General features: G+C 46.8%; 1 protein-coding gene across 1 annotated transcript in view; it reads left to right on the plus strand.

Annotated features, from left to right (window-relative positions):
* LOC132389919 (asialoglycoprotein receptor 1-like) overlaps positions 1-17,941 on the plus strand; it is a gene marked incomplete at its 5' end in the record, with an annotated part of 45,147 nt that overhangs the window by 26,258 nt on the left and 948 nt on the right. The window contains 4 exons of the mRNA XM_059962486.1: positions 664-780; positions 1,725-1,985; positions 15,860-16,002; positions 16,775-16,839. Of these exons, the coding sequence (XP_059818469.1) occupies positions 664-780; positions 1,725-1,985; positions 15,860-16,002; positions 16,775-16,839 (586 nt within the window). The remainder of the gene's footprint in view (positions 1-663; positions 781-1,724; positions 1,986-15,859; positions 16,003-16,774; positions 16,840-17,941) is intronic.

The raw sequence follows: 17,941 nt of genomic DNA on the forward strand, positions 1-17,941 counted from the left end.
CGTTTGCCACTTTCCAACCAGATCTACAGATGATCCATACCCTAGTGGTATGTCTTTGGACTGTGGGAGGAAACCAGAGCACTCGGAGGAAATCCACTCGCTCCTGGGGAGAAATTGGAAACTCCTTGCGGGCACCGGCGGGTATTGAACCCGGGTCGCTGGTTCTGTAAAGCGCTGCGCTAACCATCACGTGTCCGTGCTGCCCTTCTCCTTGCCAGCAGCCACAAAACAAAGAAACACAATGGAGCCCACGAAAATCCCCACAACATGTTTATCACCACAAGACCGTCATTTATTTCATGCGTGGAAATGGAACAACGCGGGCGAACAATAATACAGCGAGGGAAAATAATAAACCCGTGATAATCTCTCCTTCCGCTCTTTCGCACGACCCTCTCTCGCTCCATTGTCTCTCCCCTCTCTCTCTCTCTCCCACTTTTTCTCCCCTAACTCCCCCTCTCTTCCCCACTCTTTCGCTGTCTCTCTCACACATCGCAATCAACATTCACTCAAAACATCGCTTCCTCTTCTAACGCGGCCATTCCCTCTCTCCTTACTCTTCTCGTTTCCTTTAGCCCATTTTCTCACATTTCCCCCCCGCCATCGCTCCCCTCTGACTCTCACCATCTTCTCCTTCTGTTTATCTGAATGATCTCTCCACAGGTCCGCATAAACAGGAGCCGAACGAGAACATCGGAAATAGACCGTACCGTAAGATATGCCTACACTGCCTAGTTACATCCGTCCTCTTCGTGACCGTGGTCGCACTCTCGATCCATGGTGAGTCAGACTGAAAAATAACAGTGTGAAATAAAACCTTACAGTGACACGGACTCGCCGCTCAACCGACACTTACCTCAGCGTGACACTGACACGACACTCACGGTGAAGCTGACACTACCCTCACCTTGACAGGGACACATCTCCCACCGTGACACCGTTACGTCCACACCATGACACCGACTCCCACCTCACCGTGATGCCGAAAAATATTAAACTCTGGATCCAGACGACTAATTCCCCGTGGATTCTGTGTATCATGTCTCTCGTTTAAGCCTCCCCACGCCCATGGCTCCAACTTAATTGATCACATTCGGGAGAGGTGACAAAATCTCTGGAATCAGAGAGACGCTTTCCAGCATTGGGAAGCCAAGAGACTTGGTCTCAGCGACGAGGGCTCAATGTAACTGAGTTTGAGAGAGGGAGGGGGTGATCGTGGTGGAAGGAGAGACCGCGGCTGGTGGATGGAAGGGAGTCCCAGTGGGGGACAGTCCTCTCTGTGAGACTACCACACCCCAAACCATGACACAGACACTCTGCCCACCATGACACCACCACGCCCCTCACTCTGTCATTCCCCTCACCGCGACACGGAAGTACACTTCATTGTGAATCGGCACGACTCTCGCCGGGGCACGAAACTCCTATCACAGTGACACCGACACGTTCCCCACAGCAACCCTGACATACTCCTCACGATACTGACGCAAACCCCCACTGTAACATCAACAAAACCTTCACCGGGACATTGATGTACCCTTCAGAGTGACACAGACAGGCATCTCAAGATGGCGCCAATTCCTCCCACTGTGCCACCGGCTCATCCTTCAACGTGACGCCCTTCACCGTGACGCTGACACAACACTCTCTGTGACCCGTGCGGTAGCGCGACGCTGACTCACGTATCACTGCAAACGCTAAACATCCTTCACCATCTCTCACAGTAGCAGCCATCTCCGAACGAAACTACCAGCTCCTTCGGGAAGAGTATCACGGGATGAACAGGACACAAAGCCAATGTCGACTGCAAGTCCTTGAGTTAAACTCATCCCTTGAATCCACAAAATTCGAGAATTCCCACCTGAATCTCTCCCGGAGATCCTGTCTCAAGAATTTCTATGCGCACAAATTCAATCTGTCCGATCTTAAACAAGCGCACAACGATCTCGGTCACCAGTTCTGTGAATTGTTAACCAGCATAAGAGGTGAGGCATCATCCCCCCGTTTAACCCGCTCCTCATCACAGGGCAGGCATAGTGAGGGGAAGCGTAACTCTGTGTTGAATGTGTGAAGAGATGGTATGGAGGGTGATTCACTCTGTCTTTGACCCGGTGAGTGTATGACGGTGCTGCGTGGAGGAAGTTTCAATCTGTCACTGAATCCAGGAGTGTGTGATGGGAAGTTGTGGAGTTGGATTCACTCTTTGTCTGATAGCGCGATTGTGTGATGGGACAGTGCACAGAGAAATTTACTTCATGTTTGACCCCTGAAGTGTGTTATGGCACGGTGGAGAGAGAGATCCACACGGTTTCTGTGAGTGTGGGACGGGACGGTGCAGCGGGGGCTTCACTCTGTGTCTGATCAAGACTGAGCGATGGGATCGTCGAGAGAGAGCTTAAGTCTGTGTGTGACTCCGGGAGTGAGTGATGGGAGGTTGCAGAGTGGGAATCACTTTGTGTTTGAATCCTGGAGTGTGTGATGGGTCGGTGTGGCTGGAGCTTCACTCCGTGCCTGACTCCGGGAGTGCGTGATGAAATGGAAAAAAAGGGAAATTACACTGTCTTAAACTCGAGAATTTGTGATGGGACCGTGTGCAGACAGCTTCCCTCTGTGTCTGACACTTTGCCCTGTGGAGTGTTGAGAAGCTGTAGAGGGAGAATCACTCTCCCTCTGAGACAGCGGGAGAATTTAAAAAGAGAACAGATTAACGGAGTAGGCGACATAGTAGTGGAAGAGAGAGTAGGAAGACTTTGGCTGCAGTGGCTTCGACGAGCGGAGACTGAGGACGAGCTTGCTCCAAGTGAGGTAAAGCTGAGTAAGCTCCTTTAATTAATTTAATTACCTTACAAGTAGGTAATGGAGGCAGCAGTTAGGGCAGTCCAGTGCTCCGTTTGCGGGATCTGGGAAGTCAGGGCGAAAACATTAGTCACTGATGACGACACCTGCAAAAGGTGCGTCCAGCTGCAGCTCCTGATCAACTTCGGATTATTCGTGAGACAGAGGCAGAAATAGACAGGAGTTTCAGGGAGATAGTCACCCCCAAGAGTCAGGAGAGAGTTAGCTAGGTGACTGTCAGGAGAGGGAAGGGGAATAGACAGGAAGAGCAGAGCACGCCTGTGGCCAGTTCAATCAACAATAAGTATACCATTTTGGACAACTGTTGTTGGGTTTAACCTACCAGGGACACATTGCAGCGGTCACGTCTCTGGCAACGAGTTTGGACTCTGACCTCAGAAGAGAAGGAGGGAATTGCTGAGAGCAGTGGTGATAGGAAATTGAATAATTAGGATGGGCAGATAAGAGGCTCTGTGGGAGAGATCAAAAATCTCAGATGGACTGTTGCTTCCCTGTGGCAGAATCCGCGGTATCTCCGATCGAGTTCTCAGTATTCTCAAGAGGGAGGGTGAGCAGCCGGATGTCGTGGTCCATGTAGGGACCAATGACGTGGATATGAAGAAAAATGAGGTCATCCAAAGAGAGTTTAGGGAGTTCGGTGGAAAATTGAAGGACAGGACAGGCAGGTTTGGAATCCCAGGATTGCTACCAGTGCCACGTGCTAGTAAGACTAGAAATAGGAAGATAGTGCAGCTAAGTACCTGGCTAAGGATTTGGTGCAGGATGGAGAGCTTCATGTTTCTGGATAACGGGCCTTCTTCCAGGGAATGTGGGACCTATTCCGACGGGACGAGTTGCACCTGAACTGGAAGGGGACTAGTATCCCTGCGGGAAGGTTTGCTAGTGGAGCTGGGGGGTTTTAAACTAGATTTGTAGGAGCAGCGGAACCAGAGTGCTAGAGCAGATAGAGAGCTGAGGAGGATAAAGGTCATGCGAGAACTGCAAGTATAGTATATGGAGTAATTCCAGATCTAATATATAAAGAGGGTTGAGTAAAGAGAAGCAGAATGAAGGGTGTAAAGCTAGTTAGGTAGAAGGGCTAAAGTGCGTGTACTTCAATACAAGAAGCATCAGGAACAAAGGTGATGAACTGAGAGCTGGGATACGTAACAACACACAGCAAATGCTGGTGGAACACAGCAGGCCAGGCAGCATCTATAAGGAGATGCACTGTCGACGTTTGGGGCCGAGACCCTTCGTCCTGCTGTGATCCACTTGCATTTTGCGTGTGTTGTTTTAATTTCCAGCTTCTGCAGATTTCCTCGTGTTTGCGCTTGGATACATATATGGAATTGTGATGTAGTAGACATTTCAGAGACTTGGCTGGCACCAGGGCAGGAGTGGATTCTCAATATTCCTGGATTTCAGTGTTTTAAAAGTGATAGGTGGGGGGCGGGGAAGGGTGAGTGGTGTGGATACTATTAGAGTTACAGAAAGGGTGAGTAATGTAACAGGATCCTCGTTTGAGTCAGAATGGGTGCAAGTCAGGAACAGGAAGGGAGCAGTTACTCTATTGGGAATATTCTGTAAGACCCCTGGTAGCAGCAGAGATAGGGAGGAGCAGATTTGGGAGGCAGATTTTGCAAAGGTATAAAAAAAACAGGCTGGTTATCATGGGTAACTTTAACTTCCCTAATATGGGGCAACATTTGATAAGTGTGTTCAGGACGGATTCCTGTCACAGTATGTTGACAGGCCGACTAAGGGGAATGGCATGCTGGATCTACTATTAGCTAACGACCCGGGTCTGGTCACAGATCTCTCAGTGGGTGAGCACCTGGGGGACAGTGATCACCGCTCCCTGGCCTTCAGCATTATCATGGAAAAGGAGAGAATCAGAGAGGACAGGAAATGTTTTAATTGGGGAAGGGCAAATTATGAGGGTATAAGGTTAGAACTTGCAGGTGTGAATCAGGATGATGTTCTTGCTGGGAAATGTACTATGGGCATGTGGTCGATGTTTAAGTATCTCTTGCAGGGTGTTAGGGATAAATTAGTTCCGGTGAGGAAGATGAAGAATGGTAGGGTGAAGTAACCATGGGTGACAAGTGAGGTGGAGAATCTAGTTAGACGGAAGAAGGCTGCATACGTGAGTCTTAGGAAGCAAAGTCCAGATGAGTCTATTGAGTAATATACTGAAGCAAGAAAGGAGCTTAAGAAGGGGCTGAAGAGAGCAAAAAGGGGGCATGACAAGATCTTGGTGAGTACGTGAAATGAAATGCGCAGGCATTCTTCATTTACGTGAAGAACAAAAGGATGAAGGAGTGAAGGTAGAACCGATTAGAAATAAAGCTGGGAAGATGTGCCTGGAGGCTGTGGAAGTGAACGAGGTCCTCAATGAATACTTCTATTTGGCATTCACCAATGAGAGGGAACTTGATGACGGTGAGGACAATATGAGTGAGGTTGATGTTCTGGAGCATGTTCATCGTATGTATAGGAATTCTTGGAGTTGTTAATATACAGCTGGACGGATAGTTCCCCGGGGCCTGACGAAATATTCCCCAGGCTGCTCCACAAGGCGAGGGAAGAGATTGCTGAACGTCTGGCTCGGATCTTTATGTCCCCATTGTCCACGTAAATACGACCTATGGATTGGAAGGATGCCATTGTTGTCCTCTTGTTCAAAAAAGTTAGTAGGATAGTGTGGGTAATAATAGACAGGTGAGCCTTACGTCTATGCTGGGAAAGCTGCTGGAAAATATTTTTAGAGATAGAATCTATAGTAATTTAGAGAATCATAGTCTGATCAGGGACAGTCAGCATGGCTTTGTGAAGGGCAGATGGTGTCAAACAAACCCGATTGATTTCTTTGAAGAGGTAACCAGGCATATAGATGAGGGTAGTCTAGAGGATGTGATCTACATGGTCTTTAGTAAAGCATTTGATTAGTTTCCACACGGTAGGCTTATTCAGAAATTCAGAAAGCATGGGAACAAGGGAAGTTTGGCCAGGTGGATCCAGAATTGGCTTTCATGCGGAAAGCAGAGTGTCGTGGTGGAAGGGGTAGTGACTAGTGGTGTCTCACAATTATCGGTTCTGTGACCCCTACTTTTCGTGATTTTTATTAACGACCTGGATGTGGGGGTAGTAGGGTGGATTGGCCAGTTTCCAGATGACAGAAGATGACATTGCGGAAGATTGGCTGTGTTGTAGATAGAGTAGAGGAATGCAAAGATTGCAGGTAGACATTGTTAGGATGCAGGAATGGGCTGAAAAGTGGCAGATGGAGTTCAACCGGAGAAGTGTGAGTTGGTGCACTTTGGAAGGACAAACTCCAGGGTAGATACAAAGTAAATGGCAGCACACTTGGTAGTGTGGTGGAGCAGAGAGAACTGGGATTACGTGTCCCCAGATCCCTGAAAATTTCATCACAGCTAGATAAGGTAGTTAAGAATGCTTATGGGGTGTTAGCTTTCATAAGTCGAGGGATAGAGTTTAAGAGTCCCGAGGTAATGATGCAGCTCTATAAAACTCTGTTTAGGTCACACTTGGAGTACTGCGTCCAGTTCTGGTTGCCTCACTAAAGGAAGGATGTGGAAGCATTCGAAAGGGAACAGAGGAGATTTACCAGGATACTGCCTGGATTAGAGAGCATGTATTATGATCAGAGATTAAGGGAGCTACGGCTTCACTCTTTCGAGAGAAGGAGAATTAAAGGAAACATGATAGATGTATCCAAGAAATTAAAGGGAATAGAGAGAGTGGACAGCCTGCGCTTCTTCCCCAGGGCACCACTGCTCAATACAAGAGGCCATGGCTTTAAGTTAAGGGCAGGGAAGTTCAAGGGGGATATTTGAGGAAAGTTGGTTCCTCAGAGAGCGGTTGGTGCGTGGAATGCTTTGCCCCCGAGCCTGTCGTGCAGGCAGATATACTAGTTTTGTTTTATTTGATTTGTATGCATTTCTACAATTGTTACAGCAAAAGATCAACAAAAAATGAAGATTAATACAATGGAATATAAACATACAATAACAAAACAATGATGAAAAAGCACCCAAAATAAAATCATGTAAACTTAGTGTGCTCACCCCTTTCCAAAGAAAAAATAATCTCCAGACCAACAATTGCAAGCTGCAAAAAAATATTAATCGGACCGTTGAATCCCCCAAAGCTGTAAATGAAAATAAAAACAAAGAATTATAATTCCTATTTCACAAAGAAAGAAAAAAAACTGAAAGTCAGGGATTGAAAAAAAAAAACTTAATCTAAATAGGAATTATGCAAATATTCCAGAAAATGTCCCCACACCTTTTGAAACTTTATGTCCGAATTGAGGAGTAGGTAGTGAAATTTTCAAGGTCTGAACGGGACATAGTATCAGTAAGCCATTGAGCATGGGTGGAGCAACATCTCTCTACCTAAGAAGAATTAAGCGTCTAGCGAAAAGAGAAGCAAAAGATAATGTTCGACATTTAGTTGGACTCAAATGTATATCTGCCTCACCCAAGATAGCAAAAAGAGTAATCAGAGGATTAAGTTCTGAGCGGCAATTTAGAAAATGGGATAACGTTAAGAAAGCCTTTCTCGAAAAATTCTCAAGACTAGGTCAGACCCAGTACATATGGATAAGACAGAACTCGCCACTTTTACACTTTTCACAAACTGGAATAATATTATGGTAAAATCGGGACAATTTAGATTTGGACATGTGAACCCTATGTACAACCATAAACTGTAAAAGACAGCGGAGAGCACAAAGAGAAGTTGAATTAATTGACTTGAGAATTGAGTCTCAAACTGCATCAGATAAAAAAAACATTGAAGTCTGATAAAGTAGAAGAGAGCTATATATGACAAGTCTAGGCAAACGGAGCAGATAGGGTGCTTGAGGATTATTAAAAAGTGCAATAAAATACTTAAGAAAGAAATCAGGAGTGCTACAGGAAGACATGAGGTTGCTTTGGCAGTCATGTTGAAGGATATTACTTTTAACTACTTGGGGTAAAAGTGGCACGACTGCGCAGGCGCGTGAACTCAGAGCGCGGAGGTCTTAAAAAGAACATTGTCATATCCAGCTGGACTCGGATTGAGAGGGTGCAAAGTGATAGGGCTTTGGCTCAACGGGCTTAGGCAGAAACGGCAAAAAGCTTCCTGCGATCGTTAAGTTATTACTAAATTATTTATTTAGTAATAAAAGTAGCATCAGAGGTATGCATCTAGGATTAGTGTTGGGCTTGGAGTGCCAGATGTGGGGACCCTGGGGACTCCCAGTCTCTGCAAGGATTACATCTGCACCAGGTGCTTTGAGATGATGCACCTTAAGGACCGTGTTAGGGATCTGGAGCTGCAACTTGATGTCCTTCATCTAATTAGGGAAAGTGAGGAGGTAATTGATAATACCTATAGAGAGATAGTGGACGGCACATCTGTGAGAGCCCCCCCCCCCCCGCCAGCCCCGGCCTCTCATAAATCGATATATCGTTTTATATTCTGTTGGAGAGGTTGACCAGACAGAGGAAGATCACCGCGAACCGGACTCTGACACTCTGCCCCGTGCCGTGATCAAGAGAGCGAGGGGAAATTCAGTAGCTATCGGGGATTCAATACTGAGAGGAACAGACAAGAGATTCTACGAGCCAGATATGGATACACGGATGGTGTGTTGCCTACATTTTGGAAGAGGACAGCGAGGCTTTGAGAGGAACTGCGGCAGCGGCCATTTTCAAATTGTCCAATTGCGTCTCAGATCAGAGTTCTGAGAGGCGGGACTGCGCAGGCGCGTGGAGGAGGGCTGGGAAGGAGGGAAGATACAAAAATAATGCAGCCTTCAGAAGCGGGCAGTTTCGTTTGCGGGCAGCGGAGTGCACTGGGAGCAAAGTGTAGGGCTTGGGCTCAGGGGGCTTAGGCGGAAAAGGGCAAGGTACACTTATCTTTCAGTTCCTGTTACTTTCAGTTATTTGGGAAGTATGAGTGTGAGGGCAGCTTGATGTTCCGGTGTCGGATGTGGGAGGTCCTGGAGTCTCCGAGCCTCCCGGACGTCCACATCTACGCCAGGTGCACCGAACTGCAGCTCCTGAGGGACCGAGTTCGGGAATTGGAGCTACAGCTTGATGACCTTCGCCTGGTCAGGGAGAGTGAGGAGGTGATTGAGAGGAGTTACAGGCATGTGGTCTCGCCGGGGCACGGGAGGCAGATAGGTGGGTCACGGTCAGGAAGGGGAAGAGGCAGGTACTAGAGAGTACCCCAGTGGTTGTACCCCTTGACTATAAGTACTCGTGTTTGAATACTGTTGGGAGGGGGACAGCCTACCTGGTGGAAGTGACAGTGGCCGGGCCTCCGGCACAGAGGACGGCCCTGTAGCTCAGAAGGGTAGGGAGAGAAGAAAGAGGACCATAGTAATAGGGGACTGGATAGTCAGGGGTGAGGCAGGCGATTCTGTGGGGGTGATCGGGAGTCCCAGATGGTAATTTGCCTCCCTGGTGCTAGGGTTCGGAACGTTTCTGATCCCGTCTAAGATATCCTGAAGTGGGAGGGTGAGGATCCAGACGTCGTTGTACATGTAGGTACCAATGACATAGGTAGGAAAGGGGAAGAGGTCCTGAAACGAGAGTATAGGGAGTTAGGAAGGCAGTTAAGAAGAAGGACCGCAAAGGTAGTAATCTCAGGATTACTGCCTGTGCCACGCGACAGTGGGAGTAGGAATGGAATTAGGTGGAGGATGAATGCGTGGCTGTGGGATTGGAGCAGTGGGCAGGGATTCAAGTTTCTGGATCATTGGGACTTCTTCTGTGGCAGGCGTGACCTGTTCAAGAAGGACGGATTACACCTGAATCCTGGGGAGACCAATATCCTAGCGGGGAGATTTGCTAGGGCTACAGGGCAGACTTTAAACTAGTAAGATGGGGGGGGCGGGAATCAATTTGAGGAAACTATGGGAGAGGAGGTTAGTTCACCAGTAGAGCAAGTACAGAGACAGTGTGTGAGGGAGGAAAGGCAGGTGATGGAGAAGGGATGCGCTCAGCCCGAAGATGAATGGGAGAAGAAAGAAAAGGATAATAAATTTGAATGCATTGTTAGGGATGAAAAGAGAGGAGCAGGTGGAGAGTATCTTAAATGTATCTATTATAATGCTAGGAGCATTGTAAGAAAAGTGGTTGAGCTTAACGCGTGGATTGATACCTGGAATTAAGATGTTGTAGCTATTAGTGAAACATGGTTGCAGGAAGGGTGTGATTGGCATCTAGATATTCCTGGATTTAGTTGCTTCAGGTCTGATAGAGTAGGAGGGGCCAGAGGAGGAGGTGTTGCATCGCTTGTCCGAGAAAATCTTATGGCGGTGCTTTGGAAGGATAGATTAGAGAACTCCTCTAGGGAGGCTATTTGGGTGGAGTTGAGGAATGGGAAAGGTGTAGTAACACTGATAGGAGTGTATTATAGGCCACCTTATGCGGAGCGTGAGTTGGAAGAGCAAATGTGTAAGGAGATAGCAGATATTTGTACTAAACACAAGGTGGTGATTGTGGTAGGTTTTAATTTTCCACACGTAGACTGGGAAGCTCATTCTGTAAAAGGGCTGGATTGTTTAGAGTTTGTGAAATGTGTGCAGGATAGTTTTTTGCAACAATACATAGAAGTACCGACTAGAGATGAGGCAGTGTTTGATCTTCTGTTAGGGAATGCAATAGGTCAGCTGACAGATGTATTTGTTGGGGAGCACTTCGGGTCCAGTGATAACGATAGCATTAGCTTCAATATAATTATGGAGAAGGACAGGACAGGAACTAGAGTTGTGATTTTTGATTGGAGAAAGGCTAACTTTGAGGAGATGCGAAGGGATTTAGAGAGAGTGGATTGGTTCACGTTGTTTTATGGGAAGGATGTAATAGAGAAATGGAGGTCATTTAAGGGTGAAATTATGAGGGTACAGAATCTTTATGTTCCTGTTAGGTTGAAAGGAAAGGTTAAAGGTTTGAAAGCACCATGGTTTTCAAGGGATATTAGAAGCTTGGTTCGGAAAACGAGGGATGTCTACAATATATATAGGCAGCATGGAGTAAAGGAATTGCTCGAGGAATATAAAGAATGTAAAAGGAATCTTAAGAAAGAGATTAGAAAAGCTAAAAGAAGATACGAGGTTGGTTTGGCAAATAAGGTGAAAGTAAATCCGAAAGGTTTCTATAGTTATATTAAAAGCAAGAGGACAGTGAGGGATAAAATTGGCCCCTTAGAGAATCAGAGTGGTCAGCTATGTGTGGAGCCGAGGGAGATGGGAGAGATTTTGAACGATTTCCTCTCTTCGGTATTCACTAAGGAGAAGGATATTGAATTGTGTAAGGTGTGGGAAACAAGTAAGGAAGTTATGGAACCTATGACAATTAAAGAGGTGGAAGTACTGGCGCTTTTAAGAAATTTATAAGTGGATAAATCTCCGAGTCCTTAAAGGATATTCCCCAGGACCTTGAGGGAAGTTTGTGTAGAAATAGCAGGAGCTCTGACGGAGATCTTTAAGATGTCATTAGAAACGGGGATTGTGCCGGAGGATTGGCGTATTGCTCATGTGGTTCTGTTGTTTAAAAAGGGTTCTAGAAGTAAGCCTAGCAATTATAGACCTGTCAGTTTGACATCAGTGGTGGGTAAATTAATGGAAAGTATTCTTAGAGATAGTATTAATAATTATCTGGATAGACAGCATCTGATTAGGAGTAGCCCAGCATTGATTTGTGCGTGGAAGGTTATGTTTGACAAACCTTATTGAATTTTCTGAAGACGTTACGAGGAATGTTGACGAGGGTAAGGCAGTGGATGTTGTCTATATGGACTTCAGCAAAGCCTTTGACAAAGTTCCACATGGAAGGTTAGTTAAAAAGGTTCAGTCGTTAGGTATTAATGCTGGAGTAATAAAATGGATTCAACAGTGGCTAGATGGGAGATGCCAGAGAGTAGTGGTGGATAATTGTTTATCGGGATGGAGGCCGGTGACCAGCGGGGTGCCTCAGGGATCTATTTTGGGCCCAATGTTGTTTGTAATATACATAAATGATCTGGATGATGGGGTGGGAAATTGGATTAGTAAGTATGCCCATATACTAAGGTAGGAGGTGTTGTGGATAATGAGGTGTGTTTTCAAAGCTTGCAGTGAGATTTATGCCGGTTAGAAGAATGGGCTGAACGTTGGCAGATGGACTTTAATGCTGAGAAGTGTGAGGTTCTACATTTTGGCAGGAATAATCCAAATAGAACATACAGGGTAAATGGTAGGGCATTGAGGAATGCAGAGGAACAGAGAGAACCAGGAATAACAGTGCATAGTTCCCTGAAGTTGGAGTCTCATGTAGATAGGGTGGTGAAGAAGGCTTTTGGAACGCTGGCCTTTATAAATCAAAGCATTGAGTACAGAAGTTGGGATGTAATGTCAAAATTGTACAAGGCATTGGTAAGGCCAAATTTGGAATATTGTGTACAGTTCTGGTCACCGAATTATAGGAAAGATATCAATAAATTAGAGAGAGTGCAGAGACGATCTACTAGGATGTTACCTGGGTTTCAGCAATTAAGTTACAGAGAAAGGTTGAAAAAGTTAGGTCTCTATTCATTGGAGCGTAGAAGGTTGAGGGGGGATTTGATCGAGGTATTTAAAATTTTTAGAGGGATAGAGTTGACGTGAATAGGCTGTTTCCATTGAGAGTACGGGTGATTCAAACGAGAGGGCATGATTTGAGAGTTAGGGGGCAGAAGTTTAAGGGAAACACGAGGGGGTATTTCTTTACTCAGAGAGTGATAGCTGTGTGGAATGAGCCTCCTGTAGAAGTAGTAGAGGCCAGTTCAGTTGTGTCATTTAAGGTAAAATTGGATAGGTATATGGAGAGTAAAGGAGTGGAGGGTTATGGGCTGAGTGCGGGTAGATGGGACTAGGTGAGATTAAGAGTTCGGCACGGACTAGGAGGGCCGGGATGGCCTGTTTCCATGCTGTGATTGTTATATGGTTACCTGGTGTCAGGGTAGGGGATGTCTCAGATGGGGTCCAGAGTCTTCAGAGGAGAGAGGGCGAGCAGCCAGGACATAGACAGAAAAGGAGAGGAGGTCCTGAAGGAAGATTACTGAGAGCTAGTAAGAAAATTGAAAAGCCGGACCTCCAGAGTAATAATCTTAGGATTACTGTCTGAGCCACGCACTAATGCTTGTAACAATAGCAGAATTAATCAGATGAATGTGTGGCTAAGTAACTGGTGCAGGGGACAGGGTTTCAAATTCTTGGATCATTGCGATCTATTTTGAGCATTGTATGACTTATACTGAAACGATGGGTTACACCTGAACTCAAAGGGTACTAATACCCTGGCGGGATTGTTTCATATAGCTGTTAGGGAGGGTTCAAACTAATTTGGCAAGGGAATGAAAACCAGCGTGTTCGGGTCGAAGAAGAGGAAAATAGAATTAAGTCAAAGATACTGTGCAGCAAAGATGGCAAGAAGGACAGGCAGGTGAAAAGACAGGAGAATTTGCTATGCGATATAAATATAGCAACGTCGGTAGCAGATACTGATCTAAATGTACTGTACTTAAATTCAGGCTGCATTGGAAATAAAGTGAACGACCTTGTTGTACAGCTACCGGTTAAAAGATAAGACGTTGTGGCCGTCACCGAGTCATGGCTAAGTGATGGATGTGATTGGGAGCTGAATGTCCAAGGATACACAGTGTATAGGGAAGATAGGAATGTCGGAAAGGGTGTGGCGTGGCCCTGATGGTAAGCAATGGTATGGTATCAAATTACTAGAAAGAAGGGATATAGAATCAAAAGGAGCGGAATTCTTATGCGTCGAGATTAGAAATGGCAAGGGTAAAAAAACACTAATAGCCGTTATATACAGGTGTCCCAACAGCAGCCGGGATGTGGACTACAAGTAAAAGCCGGAAATTGGAAAAAAAAGTGTCAGAAGATATATATCAAGATCATTATGGGGTTTTTATTAAGAAAGTGGATTAGGAAAGTCTGGAAGGTACTGGATCTCAGGAGAGAGATTTTGTAGAATTCTTACGGGATGGCTTTTTGGAGCAGCTTGTCCATAAGCTCACTAGAGGATCGGCTGTTTTAGATTGTGTTCTGTGTAATGAGCCGGAGGTGATTAGGAAACTAGAGGTAATGGGACCCCTTGGAAGTAGTGATCATTATCTGACTGAGTGAAGTTTCAAATTTGCGCAGGAGAAGCTGGTATCAGGTGAACAAAGGAAATTACAGTGGTATGAGAGAGGAACTGGCTCAAAGTGTTTGGAAAGGTAAGCTGGATGGACGGCAGAGCAGAAGTAGATGAAATATCTACAAGAAAAAATGAATGTTGAAAGGGTTGGACAGAGCAGATGTGGAAAAGCTGTTTCCCTTGGTCGTTGAGGCCAAGACAAGAGGCCACCGTCTTAGAAATAGAGTGTACCCATTTAAAACAGATTTGAGGAGAATTTCTTTTAGCCAGAGGGTCGTGGATTTGTGGAATTCGTTGCCACAATACAGCTGTGGATGCCCAATCATTTAAGGTGTTTAACGAGGAGATTGATAGGTATCTAATTAGTACGTGTATCAAGGGATATGGGGAAAAGGCCTGAAAATTTAACTGGACGAGAAAATGCTTCAGCTCATGGTGGAGTGACAGAGCAAACTCAATGGGCCTCTGCTTCTTTGTCCTGGGATCTTGTGATTCCATCATCTAAATCATTGCTATACAGCATATAAAGAAGCGGTCTCTACACCGACTCCTGGGGAACACCACCAGTCACTGGCAGCCGACGAGAAAATGATACTGTTATTCCCACTCACACCCCTCAACGTGACACCGTCACACCGTTCACTGTGGCACCAACACACGATTCACCGTGACGCCGAAACTCCTTCACAATCACCCTCAACGTTACAGATCCGTCAGTGTCAGATCGCATCCGATCAAAAATACCGGAGCCTTTTGAAAAAAATAGCAGGACATGAACAGGACCCAGCGTCAAATGCAACTCCACGAGGTGAACTCAACCCTTAAAACCAGGAAATCCAAGATTCCCGACTAGATCCAAGGACCTGTCTCAAGAAAGTTTCCGCCCTCAATAACAACGTCTCCATTCTCATAAGCAAATTGTTTGTCGTCGAAAGCAAGCGCTCCATCCTTGAAAACAAATTGTTGGTCCTGGAAAACATCCTCTCCGTCCTGAGCTCTGATCTCTCTGATCAGCATCAAACGCAAACTGATCTCCGAGGCAAATTTAATGACCTCGAAATGAAGTGCAAAAATCTCAACCAAACCAAGACTGAAATCTGTAAACTGCTGAGCATCAGAAATGCTGAGGTAATGTCAGAAATTTTCCCGCACCTAATCAGAAGGCAGAGAGAGAGGGGAGGGTGTCGTCTCTGGCTGTTCTCGGGAAAGCGCTGAGATTTGCGGCGAGCGCCACCTCGTGTCCGAACGCTGGCAGTGCGTCAAGGAACCGACTGTCTGAACCCGGGAATGCGTTATTGCGACGCCACAGGGGGAGCTTCACTCTGCGTTCACAGGACGAGCGAAGAAGCTCTAATCCCCAAAATAAGTGACGTAACAGTGTGGAGGGAGCTTCACGCTGTGTCTGACCCCGGGAGTGTGTGGTGGGACCGTGCGGAGGGAGATTCACACTGTATCTGACCCCGTGAGTGTCCAATGGGACGGTATGGAGGGAGAGTCACTCTGTGTGTGACCCCGGGAGTGTGTGATGGGACGGTGCGGAGGAAGCTTCACTCTGTGTCTGACCCCGGAAGTGAGTGATAGGACGGTGTGGAGGGAGCTTGATTCTGCGTCTGACCCCGGGAGTGGGTGATGGGAATGTAAGCTTGTCTCTGGTGTCTGAAACCGAGAATGTGCGATGGCCTGGTGCATGGAGCTTCACTCTATATTTTACAGCTGGTGTGTGTGATGGTGCAGAACACGGGGATCGCTAATTTAGTCTGACACCCGGCGGATAAAATGGACGAATGGGGGAAGATTCATTGTTCTTTACTCCTGATTTCCAGAGCAAGCGTGTTCAAAGGACTGGATCAGAAATGAAGACCGGTGTTATTTCATATCCACGTTCAAAAGATCTTATGACGAGGCAACGCAATATTGTTCTAACTCTGATTCAAAGCTTCTTGAAATAAATTCAAGAGAGAAAGAGGTATGTGTCAGATACACAGAAGACAAATCCATTCCAGAGTGAAGCTCCCTGCACACCGTCCAATCACACACTCCCGGGGTCAGACACAGAGTGAATCACCCTCCACACCGTCCCCGAGTACTCTCCGGGGATTAGACGCAAAGTGAATCTCCCTCCACACCGTCCCATCACACACTCCCGGGGTCAGACACAGAGTGAATCACCCTCCACACCGTCCCCGAGCACTCTCCGGGGATTAGACGCAAAGTGAATCTCCCTCCACACCGTCCCATCACACTCTCCCTGGACAGACACAGAGTGAAGCTCCCTCCACACCGACCAACCGCACACTCCCGGGGTTAGACACAGAGTGAATCTCCCTCCACCCTGTCCCATCACCCTCTCTCTGGGTTAGATACGGAGTGAATCTCCCTTCACACCGACCTATCACACACTCCTCGGGTCAGACACAGAGTGTTCTCCCTCCACACCGTCCCATCACACACTCCCGGGGTCAGACACAGAGTGAATCTCCCTCCACACAGTCCCATCACACACTCCCGGGGTCAGACACAGAGTGAAGCTCCCTGCACACCGTCCAATCACACACTCCCGGGGTCAGACACAGAGTGAATCTCCCTCCACACCGTCCCCGAGCACTCTCTGGGGATTAGACGCAAAGTGAATCTCCCTCCACACCGTCACATCGCACTCTGCCTGGATCAGTCACAGAGTAACGCTTGTTGAACTGTGCTCGATTTCAATAATTAATGACAGCAATTTAATTTCACAGAATTTTGCTAGCAGCGCTGTCCGCAATGAAGACAGTCCATACTGGATTGGAGTATGCATATCGAGGTGAGATTGGGGATCATGCAGACTTGTGGTGAGAGATTGGGCAGTTGAGTTAATTTTGTGGTCAGACAAATGTCTGTGTGGGAAGTCGGGGATTGGGTGCTTTAGGGTGCTGCCACAATTCAGTGGTGAGAATTTGGTCACTGTGGATATTTTGGGGACAAGAACGGGTCAGAGAGGAGACAGTAAAGTAGTATTTTGGGGCATGATACATCCTGTAGGAATAGACTTGGCAGTGGGATTAAGTTGATGACTGACCCAGACTGTGGGAAGAATGTGCGGAAGTATTGTGGGGACAGACACAGGTCTGTGGGGTGAAAATGTGTCTCTGGGACAAAGTTTGGGGACGGTCACTGTTGGGAGGGAAGAGGGAACTGCGATTAATGTTGGACTGACACAGGTCTGTGGGGTTAGACTTGGCAATGTGATTATTTACCAGAACGTTGGTAGAGAGTAGGCTGTCGGATTTGTAGACTGACATGAACTGACAAATAGTTTGAAGTGAGAATGTTTTTGTGACTGACACAGGACTGTCGGGAGATGGATCGTCAGTGGGATCACGTTGGGACTGGCACGGGGCTGATGGGGGACAGTAGGAAGTATTTTAGGGACAGACACGCGGCTTTGAGGGAGAGAGAGAGTGTGTCAGTGTGGGTATTTCGGGGAATGAGACAGGGCTGTGTGAAGAGCGGAGCAGCAGGATTACTTTGTGGACTGACAAGGATTCATGAGGAGGGAGAGGGGCAGTGGGAGTATCTTAGGGACTGCTCTGAGGCCGGGGGGAGGGGCTGGGGGTCTGGGAGTAATTTGCGGAGTGACACAGGCCTGTGGGGAGAATGTATGATCGTGGGATTATTTTGGGGACAGAAATAGCTCTGTGGGTAGAGCTTTGGACAAGGGATTATTCGGGGACTGACACAGGGTTGTGGGGAATAGGTCAGTAAGTGTATTATGAGAACAGGAGCAGGTACGTGGGGCGAGAGAGGGTGAGTGAGAGTATTATAGACGGTGAGGAGAGATTGAGTCAGTGGGAATATTTTGGAGACTGACACAGATCTGTCTGTTGGGGCTGTGTTGTTCCCATTGAAATTGTTTCTGCTTCCTT

This window comes from Hypanus sabinus, unplaced genomic scaffold (genome assembly GCF_030144855.1).
Source record: "Hypanus sabinus isolate sHypSab1 unplaced genomic scaffold, sHypSab1.hap1 scaffold_705, whole genome shotgun sequence".
NCBI classification, from domain to species: domain Eukaryota; kingdom Metazoa; phylum Chordata; class Chondrichthyes; order Myliobatiformes; family Dasyatidae; genus Hypanus; species Hypanus sabinus.